Source organism: Trichoplusia ni, chromosome 23 (assembly GCF_003590095.1).
Source record: "Trichoplusia ni isolate ovarian cell line Hi5 chromosome 23, tn1, whole genome shotgun sequence".
NCBI lineage: Eukaryota > Metazoa > Arthropoda > Insecta > Lepidoptera > Noctuidae > Trichoplusia > Trichoplusia ni.
In genome coordinates this window covers 3,294,229-3,316,267 of record NC_039500.1, presented here as the reverse complement: position 1 = coordinate 3,316,267, position 22,039 = coordinate 3,294,229, and the positions used below count along the sequence as shown (strand labels likewise).

The following is a 22,039-nucleotide window of genomic DNA, read 5'->3' as shown; positions in this document are numbered from 1 at the left end:
GTGTATTGAAACACACACAATGCATAACCTTAGCCAACAGTACGTCTGCGGCTAAATACGATAGGAACGCGGCCTAAGCCAAATTTTAAATTGTATTATAGAGTATTAAAAATTAAAATTCACGATATACAAATCAAATTCGAATAATATCAAAATTAAGAATAATTTTACAAATTATTTATATATTATTATATTATTTTGTTTGTGTTGTAATTTGAATCAAAATAAAATTCGTTACGTTATTTGATTATAAAATTTATAAAAAATAGAAAAATATTTTGCATAATACAATAGTTCTACATGATAAAACAAATAAAAGAAGAATATTGGTTAAAAACTAAACCTTTGAATATTATGCTATCAATAAATAATACAAGTTGTAAAGCACCTTACCTATAAAAATCCGACTTCAGATTCGTACAGTCGAAAACTTTGAAAATCAACCTTATTTAAAGGTATTAAAGTTTAAATTCGCAATGCCTTGTGGTTGTTTGAATCAAATTGCCGGCGAACAGAGGTCTTATAAGTTCAAATGATACGGATGAAGCTATATGAATATCTAAATACAATTCGTTAAGCTTTTATCGATAAAGTTAATCGATTCAATCGTTTTCAACATTGTAGTACACGACTGTTTGTATTCAAAATCTTTAACATAAAGTACACAAACAATAAAATCGATATCTTCATTTAAAACCCACAGGTAATGTATAAGGCATTAGTAAACGATTGTTAATCGAATAGCATCATAAATCGATTTAAACGTTTAATCGATTTGTTTATTCATCATGATACGTTTACGTATATTAGTATTATTATTTAATCAGTTCTGTTGTATATTCATGGTAGTCTGTGCGTCTTCGTTTCGGGCCTCCTTGGTGTGAGACTTCGCGTATTTGATGGCGACGCGCATCGCGTCCTGGACTAGTTGTTCGCAGTTTATTAGGCTCACCTAGAAATAAATCATATTTTAGAATGAGTAGACATGTTGAGTATAGGTACTTGACTTCAGATGTTAGTTTGACATGAACACAATACAGTTTGATTGTTTTCACTTCAGATACAAGCAATTTTATTTGTTATTTCACACTTGTCTAACATCACAGATTGATTAGTATCCCTATTGCTGAAAGGCATTTGAGTAACTTGTGTAGGTATGGAATAATGCGGCTTCCAAATATAAAGGAACTACAGAAAACATCTCTGACGCCGGTTCCCTCACTATGTAAGGCGTGTGTGACATTTTTTATCCTAAATTATAATTTAATTAACATGTCAAAGAGGCGGAATCATTACGTCACAAGCCCTTTCCTTATCCCCAAATTAGTTTAGATCAGTAAAGATCTTAGTCATGTTGTTCAGAATAAGGCCAAATTCAAAAATTCAAAATTCAAATTTATTTATTTGTTAAACATAGGTGGTACACTTGGTGGAAAATTACATTTTAGTTGCACTATGTTTCACCTTAGAAGGTATACAAATATGGTTTGACTGTAATAATCAAATTAATACATGCAGCCTTATAACATATGTATTATCATTAATTTATACTATATTAATACATGCGGCCTTATAACATATGTGTTATCATTAATTTATACTATATTACAGTATATTATAGTATAATAATCATCATATTATTATTTTGAATTTTTTATCAAAATCTTATCAAAATTATTATATATTAAAGAAAGTTATTTAAATAAATCGGATATTATTCTATACATTTTAAAAGGATGATATTTTTTCAAAATTTGTCGTTTAAATATTCATTGACCGAGTAGTAAGCCTTCTCAATTAAAAATTCTAAGAGTAGTTTCTTAAAGTTGTTAAAATTTTCAGTCTTTTTGATGAGTAAAGGTGGATTATTAAAAATTCTTGGAGCCATACCTAATATACTCTTTGAGAATAGAGCTGTTTTATGTGGTTTTATGCGAAGTGTGTATTTGTGGCGTTTGGAATTAATGGTTTCAAATAGGTTAAAATTTCTCCTTACAAACACAGCTACTTCATGTATATATATAGATGGAAGAGTTAATAATTTAAGGTTTATCAAGTACGGCCGACAACTATCAGTAACCTGCAGCTTGCACACTGCTCGCAAACATTTTTTTTGGGCTTTAAAAACTAGCTCTCGATCTGAAGAGTTTCCCCAAAAAATTATGCCATAGCGTAACGACGAGGACACATATGCATGGTAAGCAGTTAGAACTGTTTCGCGGTTTGCAATTTTGCTTAAATTATGTAATGCATAGTGATATTGGTTAATTCTTTTTATAATTTGTTCAGTATGTTAACGCCATGTCATTCCTTCATCCAGCCATAGGCCCAAAAATTTTGATTGCACGATTTCTTTAATTCTTTTATTTTCGTAACGTACGTCAAGGTCCGGGTACTTTATTCTCTGTTTAAAAGAAATAATGTTAGTTTTTTCTAAATTAATTTGAAGATTATTATCTCTTAGCGAGTTAATTATATTGGTTAAACTCTGTTCAATTTCAATTTTTAAACCTACTTGACTTTGCTTGTTGAACAAAACAGTGCTATCATCGGCAAACAAAGTCATTGGATGTGGCGTAACTTGGGGCATGTCATTAATATATATTAGGAATAATAAAGGCCCAAGTACACTGCCTTGTGGTACTCCATATTTTATAAGTTTTGGCGAAGATAAGTATGTTACCTCGATTTTAGTAATAGGGCAGATCTTTTTTATTTTAGTAATTTGTTTCCTGTTATTTAAGTAAGATTTTATTAGGTTTAAGACATTACCCCTTATTCCAAGGTTTTCCAATTTAAATTCTAATATTTTTAAATCTACGTAATCAAATGCTTTAGTTAGATCCATAAACAAGGCGCTCGTGGGTAAATAATGATAATATAAAATAATGATAATATATTTTTTTCATAGATTTTTTCTTTTTCAGTATGTACCTTGGTCTCAGTCATCTCAGCGTACGTGAGGGGTGAGGTATCCTTCGCAGGCGGTAACACGTCCGCCTGGAACACGGGCGCGATGCAGCTGAGCCAGCGGCGCGCTGAGAACGACTCTGTTACCATGTCCTAGGGAGATAGACTGGGTTACATATTGAACTAGAGTAGGCTGGTAATTGGAACTTGGGAAATAGGGGATTACGGGGGAAAAAATAAACAATTTGTGTAAAAAATTACGAAGTTTTTAAAGTTATTAGGTTGGTTATAAATGGGTGACTACTAACTACGCTTTTTTTATATAATATTCTTTCTTTGGGAAACACATTGAACATGTTGACGTGAAAATGTTGTTGATTTTCTTCGGTCGAATTAATCTTCAAACATTGAAATAAATAGTGAAAGCTCAGCGTATTATAAGAAGCAGTCCGTCTAACAGCAGTCTCTCGCTGTCTAACGGTGCGACAGTTATAGGCTATTATATCTTAATCAGTGCAAGAATATTTTGTTCTTTTTTTTCATCCTCTTACGAGGAGTACGAGGAAGGCAGGCATCAGTCTTGACATGTCTTTGAAGCGCGCGTGCAATACGTACTTGCTGTCCGGCACAAGCCTGTATCAGTGTGTTACCTGTGGCACAGTGCAGACGGCGACCACGACCCCGCCCGCGCAGCCCAGCACCAGCGTGGCCAGGGACGGGGGCGGTGAGGCCAGCCCACTGTGCGCGGGGCCCGGCCCGGCCAGCCCACTGTGGGCAGGGCCCGGCCCAGCAAGCCCACTGTGCGCGGGGGCAAGCGCTCGCCTCACGCCGGCCGCCTGCAGCAGGTACGAGCAGCGCAGGAAGTGAACTACGAAGCGACGGCCTTCTGACGCGGCCTCGCTTATCACGTTGCTGACTTCAGCTTCTGCTATCGCTCTGTCAGACAAATTTTCATTTGTAGGAAAATGATAGCAACATAGTTCAACACAGTACACGTTATGTGTTATTTCTCATACTAGCTGTTGCCCGCGACTCCGTGGGTAGAAGATATAAGTTATGATTTACATATACCTGCCCTGTTTCTTTTCACATTTTCCATTGTATCTTCGCTCCTATTAGTCGCAGCGTGATGGTTTATAGCCTAAAGCCTTCCTCGTTGAATGGTCTTTTCAACACAAAAAGATTTTTTCAATTTGGACCAGTAGTTCCTGAGTTTAGCGCGTTCAAACAAACAAACAAACAAACTCTTCAGCTTTATATATTAGTATAGATATAGAAGTATAGATTAGTATAGATATAGATTCCCGTAAGAAGATGAGAAAAAATATTACGGACGGTGGGAAATAATATTTAGGCTCAATGGGAGTACTAAGACTTTTAAAATGAGCTCTGCAAAATTATGATTTTTTGTCTCTTACAGTCCTTTTTTCCTTTCTCGGACTCTAGACATTGGTAACAATCAATCACGTGTAAGTCTGGGAGACAAACAGACGAATGACTTTCGCATTCATGAAGAGTTTGAAGTAAGGATAAAAAACAGCAAACACTTCTGAAACCTTGCTTCACAAAAAACAATCTCAAAAGTGGAAAGAACGGATGAATTAAAAAATCCCTCAAAAAGTTACTCACTGTAGTGCCACATCGTTCTTATTGACCTCCCTCTTGGCGAAGCTGTCGAGTAGCGCCAGACACTGCGCGTACTCCCCGTAGGGCGCGCCGCCCGCCCCGCACAGCTGCGACAACTCCCGCTTGATGTTCGACACCTCCTCCTTCTTGCGCTCAGGGTCTATCAGATCTATCACTTGGTCAAGCTTCTCGGCCCGGCAGAATAGTTCGCGAGCCTGGGTGGAAAATGGTTAAAATTAAGATATGTGATAGATAGTCAATGCGCTTGTTGTCCAGTCGTATCATGTACGATAAACTAATTGTCGTTTTGACACGGCTATTTGTCTACAAATTACAATTCACAATAGCTAAGTCAGCATAACATTTAAGAGCTATATTTCCTTCAGCAGTATTGTTCTCATATCTAAGACACTACTGATGAGAAATGGTTTGTACCCAGCACGACGTATATTTATATTTTTAATATTTCTTACCCAAATAAGTATAATGGCGAACTTAACACCAGAGGCATTCTCTCCCAGTTCACGAAGAGGTTGTGCATATAGGCTGGTACTATTTATAATGATTCTGCAGACATTCTATCTGTGTTTAAGTTACCTGTTTAGCATCATCCCCTGTGAGGGCATGGATGGTGGGGGAGTTGCTCCCGGCTCCCTTGACGAGCGTCACGCAGAACTCTTCAAGGACACCGGTGGAAGGCACGTGCGTACCGCAGCATAACTCCCTGTAGTCACAGAGAAGAGTGTAAAGAAATGTGTTTGATATCGTGCTAGATAGACAGCTGTTTTATAAGAAAATGGTTTTTTTTTAGTTTTATTCATGAATGTAATGGTAAATAATCTGTACATTTATTTCAGGTTCGTCTTTCATTTATAAGTGGGTTTACCGTTTGGTGTGTTGACCTTTACCACTTGGTTACCCATGCAGTCAAATGTTAAAGTTAGATTCACATCTATAGGTGAAATTGGGCGGCTTCTTAGTAGCCTTATTTGAATAAATGACTTTTGATTGTAATTTGGTACTTGTAACAGGAGGAACGGTATTAGGACAGCTAGTTTTGTACTATGTGGAAGCTTACTTGGACAGTAGCGGCGGCTGCGCGGTGACCAGGCGCAGGCCATGCTCGGGGTAGGTCTCGCCGGGGACGGTGACCACGCCCGCCTCCTGCGACAGGGACACGCTGTCCAGCACGCGGGTCTCTATCGGCGCGTCGCACTTTATTGATTCCCTGTATAAAAATAAAATATATGGTACAATCCTCGGTCGTTATAAAATTATCTCATTGACGTCTTTAGTTGCGTTATTTATAAATAAAAAAGTTCGAGTTTTCGGTATCTATTTGTGAGCTTAATTATGATTAGAGAACTCATTATTAAAGTAGGCAAATTTACATAATTATCTGCTTTAAGACCATGAGTTGTTTAATGGGAAGAATTGTACATCAATAAAAGTCGACTTCTGGCACACTCTAGGTTAAAGTCCAATGAGTTTCTAAAATAAATAGTAAACAAATCATGGCATATTTTATAACAAGGAAAGTTAAATACCACTCACCTAATTAAATTCTGTACATCCATGAGCACATTCTGCGTCATCTTCTGTCCGTACACCATCAGATTCAAACTGAGACCTTTATCCGTGGCACTGGACCCCACCGCGCACACCACACTCTTGGGCAACACCCTCCGAACAGCCGCATTCAACAAATGAACTCCGGTGTGATTCCTCATGACCTTCAGACGCTTCTCCTCATCAATTTCCAAGGTCACGTCACTGTTAGCGTTGAGATACGCGTTGCCATCTCCCACGGCGAAATAGCCCTTATGGAAAACGAAATCACGGATTTTGAACACACTGTCGACTTGTAAAGCGATGTTCTTGCTGACGTATATCATGCCCTCGTCTGCGACCTGTCCGCCCTCCTCGCAGTAGAAATTTGTATCTTTTGTAATTAAGTAATAAGGCTGAGTTTCGCCTGCTTCGAGGTAGTCTATCCAAGTTAGATCTTGGTTTAGTATGCCTATGAGTTGAGTCTTTAGAGGTTTGAATTGTACTGTTTTTCCGTTGGCTGTGTAATCATATTTGTATGAATCGTTTGTACATGTGTGTCCGTTTTCGAAGAGAGTTTTGATGGCTTCGTTGAACATGACCTTGCTGGAGGTGGTCGCCTGTTCCTTGTGAGCCGTCTTGTGTCTGTTCTTGTGTTTGGTGAGGAGTTTCCAGAAGCCTGGTTTGTCTATGGTCATGTCGTTGAAGTCCGCCATGCGCTGGATGATGTCCTCGTGGAAGCCGTGCGTGTCGTACAACTTGAAGACCAATTCTCCTGGTATTACGTTTGTTTTTTGTTTGGCCATAGTCTGGGATAGAAAAGAAAAGGAATATTTAGGACATTCTGCTCTACTCTACTCCCCTCAACTCGACATACAGTCGAAACCAAAATATTCTCCATTAAAGAAAAAAAATCTCCTCAGCTTTTTCCAACTACATAATCTTACCTCCTTAAACTCCTTATATCCTTGCACGAACCCTGGAAGCTCCACCTCATTCAAGGTCTGCACCTCAGGGTACTTGGCCACCAGCTCCTTCCACTTCTTCCTCATGCCTGCTCGCATCTTCGCATATGCTTGAGCCTCATGCTCTATGATCATTTTGGCTTGAGATTCCTTGGCGACCAGCTCAGGGTACGTTGGACCGAGGGTCTCTGTGACTACGTCGTACAAGATGCTCAGCAGTTGAGGGTTTTGGAACACGTCTGTCGATATCTTGAACGTCTTCCTCATGATTTGTTTTAAGTTTAGGCTGCAAGAAATAATTCAAGTAGTAGTGGAGCGTAGATTAGCAAAGCTAGTAAAAGCAGCCGGTAAATGCTAAATCAGCTAGACATTACTCGTTAAAGATTAAGTTCAATATGTTTAGGCTGAGAAACACGTGCTTGGAGTTTGTATACTACAAAAAAATACATGTATAGCAATTATAGTCCGATTTTTAATTCGAGGCAGTAAAATGACATTTCCAGTGTGGCAGGTTTTTAACTCCAAATAAATAGTGATGTCTTAGAATCGACTTATTACAATCAAAAGTTAGTCGAGCTTACATTTTTTTATTCAGATATCAAATTAACTCTGTATAAAAAAAATATATTTACGACAATTAATCAAAAGAGGTGACTGTTTTTAAATGTAAAAAAGTAATATTAATTTAAATTTATAAAATTAAAGCCAAATGCGGTGCTGGTATAAGATGAAGCACCTTACCATGCAAGAAAAGTCGAGCGCATCCAACTCCAAACTGGATGCATTCTGACATTATGCAGTGGTTGGATGAAAAACAAATTTAATATCAACTTACAATTATAAAAGCTCAATTAATAGAAATATTAAATTTTTGATACATAATAAAATAAAACATGACTAAATGTCATCGTCGTAGTAAGATTTCCAAACATCACTTGTAGCGGGTCACCCTTTTTTGTATAAATGACAGTTGCAATTGTCATTTTTCTGCCTCGAATTAAAAATCGGACTATAGAATTCGAAGTAATGCTTATTAATTTCTGTAATTCATTTACTTTTCTTGCTTTATCCGGACAGGCTAGCAATCTGTCTCAGGCTTGGAGCGACTAACTTATCACATCTTTGCCTTTACCTATCTTTATTATGTATTTAATTACTTCGCAATTCCGCCGAAAGACAAAATAGTTAATCACTAGAAAAGATCTCACACACATATGACTCACGGGTCGGGGATATAGTTAAAATTCCACCTTCTTAAAGTAAGTTTTCCAGCAAGGTCATGCTGCCTATAACCTAAGTACCTGGAAGCTGGGAACACGCCATCAGCCAGACACACGCTGATCATCCGCGCGTGGTCCGCCAGACGCCGGTACTCGCAGTCCAGCTCGGCGTCCGCGCGGTAGCTGCGCGTATAATCCATCACGTCTTTGCTGTTCTGCCAATATCAGGCCTGTTATTCAGGGTACTTTAAACCGTACTACCATTTTATGGTAGTTGTGAGGTGTTCTAATTAGGGCAGTAGGAGATATGGTAGTGGCGCTACGCCATTAATTCCTCATAGATTTAATTTGGCACCCTTACAGATGATATTGCCCTGGATGTGGAAAAGTTGAATGTTTTTTACTTTCAAATTGGAATAACTACGAATTTGGCCCAAAATAACTGTAAACACTAATTAAATTACACATTTAAGTGCCACTGTATCGCTTGTGGCACGTGGTTACGTAAAATTTTATCGAATTCCCTTAGTAATGAAAATCATTTTTTTTTACCCTCACCTTGCCAAATGCCCGTTTAGTCCTTCTATTTAAAAATCACATTACATAAAAATAGACATACAGTAAATCCATGTAAGATCAGATAAGCATATTTGACCATAAAAAATCAGCCACTGCAATGAAAATAAACTCCGAAGCCAATATAAATGATGTGACAGTACCTTCTCTATAGCGGTGATGAGCGGCTGAAACAAGTCGGTCTCGTAGTTGGAGGGCACGTGTTGCAGTATGGCCGCCATGCGCTCCAGCCCCATGCCGGTGTCCACGTGGAACTTGTCCAGGCTCTTCACTTTGCCATCGACGTCTCTGTATGAGGCAAATAATATTCATCATGATCAACTTATCGTAATTCAAATCAAGTGTTCATTTCAAATAAGGCCGTTTTCCAAGCCCCCTTAAAATATTACAGTATTTTTTTTTTTATTAATATATGTGGAGATAATTTATCAATTATTACTTTTTAGCATAACTTTTTCTTTTCTTTTATAACTTTGCCCATAGGCTAAAAAAAGTGGTACTACACTATTTTAGGCATGATATTGTCAAACCCCGCGGGGTTTATTGCGACGGGGCCCCGTCGCAAAAAATGGAGGGTATCCTGTTTGTCGTCTGTATGTCTATCTTTTCGTCGGTAAAGCCGTTTCAAAGTTTTGGAGGTTGAAAGCGGGGAAGAACAACTGAATTTTTGCAATTTTACTTTGGCAACTCAAATGAAAGCGCAATGAAGAAGTTCTTAGTTTCGTTTGGTGAGGAAATTGGTGGTGGGTTCTTGGGTTACCTGTTACACTGTATAAACACGAGGTTCCATATCTCGGTGAGCGAGCCGTCGTGGTTGACGTAGTGTATCTCTGTGCAGGGCCCGCACGGACCGGTCGCGCCCATCTCCCAGAAATTATCCTTAGCGGGTTTGGCTTTTAACCTGCTGTCTGGGACACTGGAAACAAAGGAAAACCATATGGATAATAAAATTACTCAAGATTCAAATAGTCTTTTTTTAGATGTTGCTTTGTGAAGTTATAAGTAAATTATTTTTGAAATATCATTCATTATGTTGATTTTTATTAAAAAAAGCCCTGTAAATATTTTGCTTTGTAACATGTTTTTGTTACTAGCCTGGGTGTTTTCTATGAATATTTCGTATAATGCTTTTGTATTGAACACATTACGTTTTGTCAAAATTAAATACTGTTTTTAACTGAAATTCTCTTACACCCTCTGGAGGATTAACGGACAGTCATTGGTAAAGAGTGTATAAAGAACATCAGTAACTACTATATCTTAATCCCTTAAGAAAAAATACGACACGATTGAAACAAACGACCTTATACGAAGTAGTACGCGTATGCATGAAAAAGCTAAACGAATGCGTGAACGTCGACATACAAAACCATTTTCAACGAACATAGGCTGTAAATGTGAGTAGTCGATAAGTCATGGATTACTTTGTTGTCAATCAATTCAGAAACTATTTTCAGTGAAAATTCTTAAATAACAGTTACCCTATTTCTCTCCAAATATCTCTACACTCCAGATCCGGCTTGAGACCCATCGCAGCATCACCAGAGAAGTATGTCACCAGCAGGCGCTCAGGTTTCAGACGATATGGACCCAGTAGTAAGTCCCATGCCATTTTACATGCCTCTTTCTGAAATAATATGATTAAAATTTGATTTTTATTACCTTTACTAATAATAATAAAAAAAACAAGTTTGCTGAAATAGCCTACACGGTAATAAATATTAAAACTTCATTAAGAATTACAAAAATAATAATGGTTACAAACTACAGAAACATTTTTTCTATTATCATTTAATTCTATATTGATTTCTTTCTTCATTGCTTTTACAATATTTAAACCAACCTTATAATAATCACCAAAGGACCAGTTCCCGAGCATTTCAAAGAATGTGTGATGGTGTCCGTCTGTCCCCACTACGTCCAAGTCATTGTGCTTGCCGCCCACCCTCACACACTTCTGAGAGTTCACTGCCCTGGCACAGGGAGCCGCCACCTTACCAAGGAACACTCCTTTGAACTGAAAATCAAAAAAGATTGCATGTGCAAATAAGAAAATAATAATTCTTTATTTGGGTAAAATGTAGGTACATAGAGTTTGTCGGTATAAATTAGTGCCACATACATTTTGTCCCTTTCGAGACAAGCAAATGTTTACCAAATACCAAAGCATGCAAAGTGGTGAGTAGATTGCAGATAAGAAGGAATTTATTGTTTTTTTTATTAGGAATAGATGGCCATGAGCATTGTGTAAGGATTAGGGGGATACAAGAGGCTAGATAAAACGAAACCATAATTTAGATAATATTTTTTTTAAACATTCAACTGATTTCAAATAAAGCTTTGTGTTCAAATTCTTGGTCAGAACTCTCAGTAATTTAGTTTGTAAATCAACTGACATACTCTTTAATCATGTTTTTGGGCTTTTCCCAATCATTTTTCTTTACAATATTATTAAACTGTTTTTTTTTTTCTTAATACTATTTTATCTGTGATACTTAGAAGTTTGTTTTATTCTACATATCAATTTGTATAATGTTTCTGTTAATGTGATTTGCAAACATTTTTATTTTGATACAAGTTATGTAAACAAATTTGAATATCAGTATGATGTGTGTCTCAAGCAATATATTTATGTAAATATATCTCTTTACTTCATGACTATTTGATTGATTAGTTTTTATAAGAGGATTACAAACTGTCCTTGTGCTTAGCATAAGAAATATCTACGAAAAAGTTAGAGGCCCATTTAAGCTTAAGTAGCATTTTCTTCATTTGGTAGGTAAGTAGATATTTTTTTAGCTTCGCTAACTATTTTGTATTTATTTAATAGTAAAGTATATAAAGGTGAGACGAAATTGTTGCATAAATTACGTTTGGCAATCAACGCAGCGGCTCAAAGATTACATTTGTAAACATATATTATAGTTTATAAGTTATCTTACCTGGTTCATACCAGCATTGACGAAAGGCACACTGGGGTCATACAGGGGCACCACAGAGCTAGATTTAATACGCGTATGGCCATGGTTCTCCACAAAATAGTCTATAAAAGTGTTTCTTATGAAACTGCTGCTAGACTTTAAACGAATCCAGGGTTTGTGTGAAATATGTCTTTTCACCGGTGCCCGCAGCATTTTAGGTTATGCCACAGTTACAAACAGTGGAAAAGAAACTTTAAATTGAATTCAATATCGTATTAAATCTTATTTACAAATATACTTTGAAACGATCAACAGTTCTGGACTTTCAATAAAATTTGCACAATTTCGGCTATTGCTGACACCTGTCATAAATACCATTGACGTTATAAATTTGACAATGACAGCACAAAGGTATCGTTTACTTTCTACCCAGCCAAGTACAATTAAGTTTCCTAGATTTAAACTTTTAAAATAAATCTTCAAATTGAAGTGTTGATGAGTCCTGTGTTTGCGAAATTCAATGCTTTTCTAAAGAATAACCGTGAAATATAATTTTGTTAAATCTACATCAGGTAGGTACTACAACAAAGTTCAAAACGCTTTAGCGACAAAGGCACACTTTAGGTTTATTCTGTTGAATTAGAATAAATGCATTAAATATTCTATTTTAAGGTTGTCATAAAAATATTTAACGTAAGAATTAATTTATTTTACGTTTTATAATTTTAGTGAAAAGCAGAAATCACAACACTTTAGATTTTAATCAATCGATGATTTCTGATTTACAATTTACATGACAGCCGATTTTTGACAGCTAAAAAGATTACACTGAAACGGGAAATTTCGAGCAAAATAATGTAATTAATTTATTTCATACGAGCAGAACGCGTTGCCTAAATAAATATTGTACACGTGTACGTTTTCTAGAGGTAATAATTAACAATTCTATTTCACAACAAACAGAAGTCAAGTTATAAAAATAGTGTTATTATAGGAGTGGAGTTGGGACACGTAAGTCTTTTGGTCAAATGCGTGTTTTAAAATTGAAAAAATGAAGCGGTTTCAACTGTATATCTTGTGTTTATGTGTTATACTGTCGTCCGCTGAGTTATTGGGTCCCGAAGCGCGTAAGAAAACTGAGAAAGATGAGGAAGAGGAGCCAGCGGAAGGCACGGACAGTAAATACGATCGGGTCAGTGCGGAGTACTTCAAAGAGCTAAAAGATGCTATGAACAGGGAAATTGTGAACCTCCAGGAGTATACAGAAGCCCTCAGGAGTTCTAAAGATGTACCAAAGGAAGAAGAAATCAATAAAGGTAAAGTTACAATAGGATTTTTTTATTTGTCAATCAACCTCTTGAGTGCTGCTTGTTTTCTAAATTGTTCATATTTATACAATATTAATTATCTCTTAGTGGCGTATAATGGGTAATTAGATATCCAATGTGTTGCTATCTGTTGATTGTAATGCTATATGTTGTAAATAGCATTCCTAATGTATTCTTAAATTAATATGAACCTTCTGTCTTTAGTTTATCATGCTATTAGACAGGAATTAGCAACTTAACTTATATTACCTATTTTTGACATGATAGCATTTAAAATTGGGCTTATACAAGTAAAGAACAGAAGTTTGCAAAGGCTAGTTAAGGTAACTTTATTGACAAGTTTTTAAATATAATTATCAATGTGCTCATTTATTAGCCTAATAACATTAATTCCAAATATATACAATCAATTTTGTTTTTTACATTTTTCCATTTGTATTCAACTGGAAAGAGAACAATGGCCTTTCTATGCTACAGCTAACTTACTCCAGTAGATTGCATTTTATTCTAACACTAGCTGTTGCCTGCGACTTCGTCCACATGGTTGGAAGATATAAGTTATGATTTATACCTGCCCAGTTTTTTCCATATTTTCCATTGTATCTTCGCTCCTATTAGTCGCAGCGTGATGGCTTATAGCTTAAAACCTTCCTCGATGAATGGTCATTCAACACAAAAAGAATTTTTCAATTTGAACCCGTAGTTCCTGAGATTAGCGCATTCAAACAAACTCTTCAGCTTTTATATATTAGTATAGATTGTTTCATAAAAAATAGCCATAAAATTAAAGAAAGATCTTTACATTACAGATAGTCATTTAGATCAAATGGAGTATACTTTAAAGCTCCTCAAGAAGAGTTTCCTGAGGCACTCGGAGACAGCATGGATCAATGACCCCAAGTCTGGGGAAAGCACTGAAAATGATGCTGAGGTATGTAAGGTTTTATATTGCCCAATAATACTTGGATACCTGAGAATTTACTGAGTCTGTCACTAATAGATTTATCAATTTAAAATATTGCTCTTCTGTCTAAGTCAAAGCAAGGAGGTATAAAGGATTTTTATCACATTTCTTTCTTAATTTAAAGCTTCCCTTTATAATTTAAGCCACTGCAAGACTTCATGTCCTAAAAAAATTATTTAAATTATAATAAAACTGTCACATAGTCTGTCAATTTCCAAGTAATTCTGGCTAATTGCTTTTTAGATCAAGGTTATTTAATTTAATCTGTTTATTACAGACTGAAATCAGTCTGACTGATAACACTGTTCATGCTATTATAGATAGCTACAATAGATTTAAAACTAGTAAATTCATCTTAAAATTATCATTTAAAGAGACTGAAGAAAAGTTCTTCCTAAAATTCTGTTTCATTCTCCAGAAAATGGAAGAAAATCCCCAGGACATCTTGGACACGCTGCCTCCTTTACCAGAAGAAGAAGAAGCGGAGTTGTCTCCTGAGTTGAAAGAAGGTAAAGAAATTATACAATTTCTCTCTTTATAGACAAATATTTTATTTCTTAGTTAAACATTTGATTTTCTGTCATTTGTCAGCGAAAAGGAATAGTCTACTATCTACTTTTTCTGTCAGCATTCCAAGATAACATTGGAATTCAAAAAGAATCCCATTGTTATTATGTATCAGTAATAAAAACTAATAAAAAAGCATGATGGCATGTATACAGCAGTTTTTATTTAGCAAATTGAATTAATTTTGTCCTGATTTAAAGGTATACGATTCAAATTGAACCAGTGAACATCACTTGCAATCGTGATTTTATCAAAGTTCAGAAAGTGACACTCAGAATAAGAAAATTTTGTGATTATTCCTTATACTAGAGCTTAAATATAGCAAAACTCAAGTAGAGAATTAAGTGATTTGCTGTGCCCTACAAGATCCGCAAATGTGCATAGCTGTAAGCCTATGTCGAATGCAAATAAGTGATAAAATTCAACCACAGAGTATTACATTTACACAATATCTAACAACTAACCACAACTATAAAACGCACAGCTAAGGAGCTCTACGATGTTGCCATGGCGAAGTTAAACCGTCGCTCCCCGGACCTGCGCGGCGCCATCCTGCAGATCAAACAGGCCGCTGATACCGGCTACGTGCCGGCTAAGATCAAGTTAGCCTGGTCCTACCTGTTCGGGGAAGGTGTAGAGCTGGACCTGGAGAAGGCTAAGAAGATATTTGAAGTGCTCGCCGAAGAGGGAAATGCTGATGCTCATGCTGTAAGTATTTTCTTCCTGAAACATCTTCATTATTATAAAATTTCCTCTTTTTGTGTTAAGATTTCTTGATACGCCTGTTTTATGGTTCCATTATTTTAAGTGTCTATTAACCTAGAGGAAATAGTTAATTTAAAACCAATTCACCTATTTCAAACAAAATATTGACCAGATTAAATTGAGATTCTCCTTAACAGACTAGACTGTATTCAGAGCCTACATCATTAATTATAATCCATAACTCTTCTATCCAAAATACATTACGAAAGTCCGAAGTTATCCTCAAATAAAACTTCTAATTCACTAACTCTTTAGAACTTAGTTGTAGCGTCCAAGAAATAATCGCGCAAACTAACAACATAAATTCCAGTTACTTTTCAACAAGAGAAATTCGCGCAATAAATTCAAATTCCTCTTTAACATGCTAAACATTCCCCAGGGTATGGGCTTCCTCTACGCAACCGGTATCGCAGTCCCGGTGTCCCAGGCTAAGGCCCTGGTTCACTACACGATGGGTGCTCTAGGAGACAGTGACTACGCACAGATGGCGCTCGCGTACCGCTACTGGAGCGGCAACACCGTGCCCAGCTCCTGTCCCAAAGCCATGGACCTGTATATGAAGGTGGCTTCCAAAGGTACCGGATTATGTAATACTGAGGTTTAACTGGATAATAGTACGAAGTGGTGTTGGATAGGGAATTGTTTTAAGATTTAAGAGGTATCTATATCTATCAATGTAAATAAATGACTATGCTTTAATAAAAACCTCATCAAACAGTTTACAATGGTTTGAGGCGAATAGTTTTTGATTTCAACATAAGCCGAGGGTGAGATTGTGAGTTAGTCTTAACGTTTGTTAAAGATTTCAAACTCCTGCTTTAGTGGTGTAACAATACGGTAGCGATTTAGTTTTTATATCGGAAGGGTAGGGAGGGGTGACGGGTTCAAACTTATTTAAAAATCATAAATACCTACTATACTGAGTTTCTCGCGAATTTTCCACGAACTATTTTCCCTCTCTTTTTGATCTCTAAACCTATCAACAAATATAAAATATTATAACCAAACTACCCCCTCTCCATACAGTGGCAAGTCAGGTGACATTCAGCGGCGGTCCTGCCATACAACGCACGCGGCTCATCGACGAGGCGGAGGGCGGCGGGCCCGGCACGCTCGACACCGACCTCATCGAGTACTACCAGCTGCTGGCTGAGAAGGGGGACGTGCAGGCGCAGGTAGCTACCGGACAGACTGACAGAGTCCCGTGGCTCTGGATTAAGCAGTGCCTCGAGGTGGTTTTAGTCGGAGAGTAGGACATGGGGCTATGTCGGATACATTTACATTAACAGTAACAAAAGTGTATAATAATTTTATTTTTAATTGATTAGCGTTTCAACCCGAAAAGCTAATTCAATTCTAAGCTGCTTGTAAGCGTGCAAATGCTCATACACATGCAGACACAATCTCACCAACACAAGACACGATCACGCACTCACCTACTCAAACGCGCGCACTGGACCTTTGTGTGTTTGTGTGCAAGCATACTCGTATTCAATAACTCAAAGTCGCAGTAGGGAGTTTGTGATTGAGTATGTGTGTGTAACACATACTCGATCACAAACTCTCTACTGCAGCTCTCCTGGAAGGGAAGAGAACTCATTTTCCACTCGATCGAGATTTGAATATAACACAGTCAACAGTGCCTTATTAGATGTGTGTTTTACTGTAGGTACTTAGCAAAACAAAATCTTCTTTATTTACTTATTTTATTCTATGTATTTACAGATCGGTCTAGGCCAGCTCCACTTCCAGGGCGGTCGCGGCGTCACGCTGGACATCGGACGCGCGTTGCATTACTTCCAACAGGCAGCTAAAGCTGGGAACTCGGTCGCACATGCTTTCCTTGGAAAGGTACTCAAAAATAGCTCAAAATAATTTATGAAAATTCAATCCCGAGACGAAATCGTATTAAATACGTGATAAAATACATTTTCATACCGATAGTTGCAAAATAGCCGACTAGTTTTGTAATAGGCAAAGAATTCGAAGTCTGTCATTAATGTTTCTTTAGTTGTTTTTGATTCTTCTTTCTAGCACGTTAGTTTCGAAAAAAATATTTACCACCACTGCAGTCTAAAATAAGAGCCTCATCCGTGTTTTGAACGATGTTTTCATCACTAACCGGTCGAATTTAGTTTCATAAACTTTTTGCCTCTAGATTTACCTAGAAGGCGGTGACGGCATCAAGGCTGACAACGAGACAGCGCTGAGGTACTTCCGTAAGGCAGCAGAACAGAACAGCCCGGTGGGGCAGAGCGGACTGGGCATCATGTATCTACAGGTAAACTAATCTGCGACAAATATTCTGAATATTAAACCTTTTACCTTTAATTTCGACAGAATAATTTCATCAAAACCTTATCTTTTTACCTTCTTTTTCGGTAAGGCGGGGGAATCCTCAAGGACACCCGCTCCCTCGGTGGAGGGAACGGGTGGTGTCAGACTTTTACTGACTAAACCTGAACCAAAGGTGTTTGGCAATACGTTGCAATCCTTCATACACAGTCGTAATTCACCCAACCTATTCGGATGACGTCCTGACTACAAATAGTAAATTCGATTTAATGTGAAAGTGCTTATTGTAGTTTAAATTAAGTAATTTCTCATTTAGGGTCGCGGTGTCCCTAAGGATACGTCAGCTGCCTTCAAGTACTTCACGATGGCTGCGAACCAAGGATGGGTGGAGGGACAACTGCATCTCGGGTTTATGTACTTTGGTAAGCAATAACACTTGAAAAACTAGTTGTTGACTTTGAATTGAATTGCATACAATCGTACACTAAGAAGTGTAGATATTCAGAACGCTAAGAGCAATCCAAAAGATGTTAATGTTTGGTATGTGTCAGAGTCGCTAAAAGTGTTATGTTTCACTGTACCTTCAGTGCACCTACAGTTATTATAACGTTTTAAAAGTCGTAAATTAGGTTACCCACAAATTACATATTATCTTCTTTGCACGAGTCTAATTCACACTTGATTGAAATAAATTAACAATATTCAAAAAATACCTAAATCATCTCTACTTACCCCTGTTTATTTGTTCCGCAGGCGGTATCGGCGTCCGTCGCGATTTCAAGCAAGCCAACAAGTACTTCTCCCTGGCCTCGCAGACAGGCCACGTGCTGGCCCTGTACCACCTCGGACAGATGCACGCGCAGGGACTCGGAGTCATGAGGTCCTGTACCACCGCCGTCGAGGTCAGTACTAGTAGCGATCACAGGTTAAGTAAGACTTGGTACGGACGGTATCATCTGTGTCATTAAGAGTTTCTCCGTGTTTACTTGTTTAGGAAGGCATGTTAAACTGTGGGTCTCGACTGTTATAAACACACATGTTTGACAGTCGTTACTAGTAATTAGCTGTATCCGGTGAGACTGGAAGCCGATACCAATATACTTGGGAAAAAAACTTGGATAAACACAATTGTAACGTTAACCGAGATTATTAGATTACCCGAAAGTATCTCGCTGTCTGGTTTTATGTTGATGGCGAGATAGAGTAGTTTTTGAAAGTAGTTAAGACGGGGAGCATATAACCATTCCACTTTGGTAGATCTTCAGCCAAGTAGATACAAAAACCTCAGTGTCGTACTTGATGAGCTATTTTTACTATTATATACCGACTAAGAACATTAATTTTTAAATATTAGGAGCTCGTGGCTAAGCTATAACCGCGTAAGTGAATGGATCACAGGTTAAGCTACGCCTGACGCGGTTGGTCTGTAGATGGGTGACCGTGTTTGTCATAACGAGTTCGGCCCCAACATAGTTGGGAAAAGGCTAGGCCGATGATTATCTACCGACTAAAGAACATGTTCTACTCCGTCAAACAAAACTATACCCACCAAAAATGCCTCACTTAATCTACAATATACATTACCAGCTGTTCAAGAACGTGTGCGAGCGTGGGTCGTGGGGCTCGCGCCTGATGCTGGCCCACGCGGCCTGGCGCGCGCGGGACTCCGACTCCTCGCTGCTGCAGTACCTGGCGCTGGCCGAGCGAGGGTACGAGCTGGCACAGACTAATGCTGCCTTCTTACTCGATAATGGTGAGTGTGCTGAGAGGGGCAACCATGTGTGATTACCTAGATAACCGATTTGGGTAAAGGGTTGTTGCTTTAATAATTATGGAGGTTTATTTCTTTGGTATACCAATAATAGCATTACATATATTTTGGGCAAAGCAAAACAGGAATAGCATAGTTTCTCATATTAATGCCTATTAAGTACAGGTTTACATGTTTTTATATTGCTTGACGTATACGCCGATTAGTAGACATAGAAATTTAATTTTGGAAGCGTGCATCTAGGTTCGTTATTGTAACGTTTTAAGAGCTCCTGCTAAACGGTATATTAGAATAAAATCTTTTGATTTTGATTTTTTATTGAGATATCCCACTTGTTTCCGTCTAAAAGGATATAGGTATTTGTCGAGTTTCAATCTAGACTCTAACTAGTTTTGACTATTTTCCGACTAGTTTTACTATGCTAGCTTCAATTTAGACTCCTGGTATTTTCTGGCTAGCTTCAATGTATCCTCGCGGCTAGTTTCCCGCTAGTCCCATACTAAGCGTGCCCTGCCCTCCCGGCCCCCAGGCGAGGTGCGGCTGTTCCCGGGCAGCGAGCGCTGGTCCCGCGCGCTGCAGCTGTGGTCCCGCGGCGCGGCGCAGGGCTGCGGCGCGGCGCGCGTCAAGCTCGGCGACTACCACTACTACGGGCTCGGGACCCCGCAGGACCTCGAGGCCGCCGCCTACCACTACAGGTACGATATTGTATCATTATACGCTCTTGTCTGACATAAGAATAACCTTTTGACCCATCGTAAGAATTGTAAGTGAAAAGCTTTCAGTTGAATTTCACTCATCAAATCTGCAAAGAGTTACGTACTACTTTTACGATCCATACAAAAATCTTAGAATTGATTTAGTACTTGTTCTAGTTGACACGCGGGCGCGGTCACGAAATATTTGATATTTCGTGACCACGCCCGCGTGTCAACGCATGGGATAATATCCAAGTTTTCGCGTACGAAACGCACATGCGGTCTAAGCAGCGGGCAACCTAGCGATTAGCCCGCGCGCGCTCACAGCTATATCTAACGCGTGAGATGTTTGTGTGTATTCACGTCGAACTAGCGGCGGAGCGCAAGAATATCGGCGATCACAAACGAACGAAATATGTATAGGTGCAGTAGAATTGAGAATCCTCAATTAAGTTAAAACGACGAAATAAGTAAAACGAAAAAAAAAAAACAAATTTTAATTCCCTATCAAACTCTGTAATACCCAAACCACATGTGTTAACCACCAACAGGATAGCATCAGAGCAGCTGCACAACGCGCAGGCGACGTTCAACCTGGGCTACATGCACGAGCGCGGGCTGGGGCTGGCGCAGGACGCGCACCTCGCCAAGCGCTGCTACGACCTGGCGGCGGACTCGTCGGCCGACGCGCGCCTGCCCGCCGCGCTCGCGCTCGCCCGCCTCAACGCGGCCACCGCGCTGCAGAATATACTTGACGTAAGATTAGCTAAGCCTACTCATATTACAATCGCGAAACTTTGTGCGAAACTTTCACACAACGCCATCTAGTATCAAACGAAGCAAAGCTTGTATTATGAGCACTAGACAACTGATAAACTTATTTGTATATTTCTAAACTTGTACATCATTTTATTGATAAATTACACCCAGACACAACAAATGATCGTGTTCATCTAATAAAAATGTCCTGGGTGGGAATCGAACCCATGACCGCCGTTATAGCTATATATATTTAATGTTCCAACGGGATTATTTTCGATTTGTATCGGGCGGAGCCCCTGCCATTTATTTATTTAATTTACCCATGCGTTTCTGTCGGGATCGCCTGACTAGTTGCTGACGTAAGTGAAATTGTATTGGCGCTACGATTGTGTCTTTGTTGTTTAACATTGTTTATAAATTAATATTTAATTTAATGTAAGATCACTCGCAATTAATTAATTCACTTTCTTTTAAACATACTTTTGCATTATGGTCCGCTCACGATTCAAAAACCAATAATTTTGAATAAAATTACAATTTTTGTTTTTGGCTTATTCAGAATATAAACCCCCACAAAATGGAATACTATGGACACGCGGACGGAATCTCAGCTAGTTTTATAAAAAAAAAACCGAAGACTGAAAAAATGGAAATTTTTTCACCGACCATATAAAGTAACAATAAATATCAGTCCTTCTTCCAGAGCCCGCTGGCCGTGATCTTCCTGTCCGGGGAGTCGCCGCTGGTGTCCAACTGGGACCTGTACCTCATCACGGCGCTGCTGGGCGCGCTGGGCCTGGTCGTGTACCTGCGCAGGCCCGGCCCGCAGCCCGCGCACTAGACTATATACTGTGTATATAAGTGATGTGAACCCTCGTGTAAATAAAATGTGATGTTTATTTAATCTTAATGCAACGTTTTTATTTTTAATCTACGCTGTTTGCATGATTGCGGGCTTTGTGTTAGTGAAGGTAGAGGTAAAAATGTACGTCCGATTTGTATTTGGCGATGAACTGTGTGAAGTTTTAAAACACTCAAAAATAGACTTTAAAGCTACGTAAATTTTGTCTTGTCATTAGTAGTTTCAAGTGAGTAATTTCACCTTAAAATTTCTTGAATACCAATA

At 38.3% G+C, this 22,039-nt stretch overlaps 2 protein-coding genes across 3 annotated transcripts; one reads left to right on the top strand and one right to left on the bottom strand.

The window, feature by feature from the left end:
• Window positions 1-273: 273 nt before the first annotated feature.
• Window positions 274-12,416, bottom strand: LOC113504918 (alanine--tRNA ligase, mitochondrial). Its single transcript, XM_026887433.1, has 14 exons — window positions 11,788-12,416; window positions 10,689-10,862; window positions 10,327-10,472; window positions 9,606-9,761; window positions 8,989-9,133; window positions 8,351-8,484; window positions 7,032-7,335; window positions 6,091-6,893; window positions 5,615-5,764; window positions 5,134-5,260; window positions 4,540-4,751; window positions 3,561-3,846; window positions 2,935-3,063; window positions 274-952 (listed from the first exon to the last, which is right to left on the bottom strand). Exons 1-14 carry the CDS (start codon window positions 11,977-11,979, stop codon window positions 824-826), a joined length of 3,087 nt encoding a protein of 1,028 aa, XP_026743234.1. The 5' UTR covers window positions 11,980-12,416; the 3' UTR covers window positions 274-823.
• Window positions 12,417-12,524: 108 nt separating this feature from the next.
• Window positions 12,525-21,823, top strand: LOC113504919 (protein sel-1 homolog 1). Of its 2 annotated transcripts, none has more exons than XM_026887434.1 (14): window positions 12,525-13,082; window positions 13,904-14,025; window positions 14,477-14,567; window positions 15,110-15,333; window positions 15,770-15,965; window positions 16,417-16,565; window positions 17,116-17,241; window positions 17,549-17,671; window positions 18,002-18,107; window positions 18,439-18,587; window positions 19,273-19,438; window positions 19,986-20,151; window positions 20,703-20,907; window positions 21,605-21,823. In XM_026887434.1, the coding sequence occupies exons 1-14, from the start codon at window positions 12,818-12,820 to the stop codon at window positions 21,752-21,754; spliced, it is 2,238 nt and encodes a 745-aa protein (XP_026743235.1). In that variant the 5' UTR covers window positions 12,525-12,817; the 3' UTR covers window positions 21,755-21,823. The 2 variants fall into 2 exon arrangements, with proteins under 2 accessions (XP_026743235.1, XP_026743236.1); XM_026887435.1 differs by having other exon boundaries at window positions 12,526-13,082; window positions 21,617-21,823.
• The last annotated feature ends 216 nt before the right edge of the window (window positions 21,824-22,039 follow it).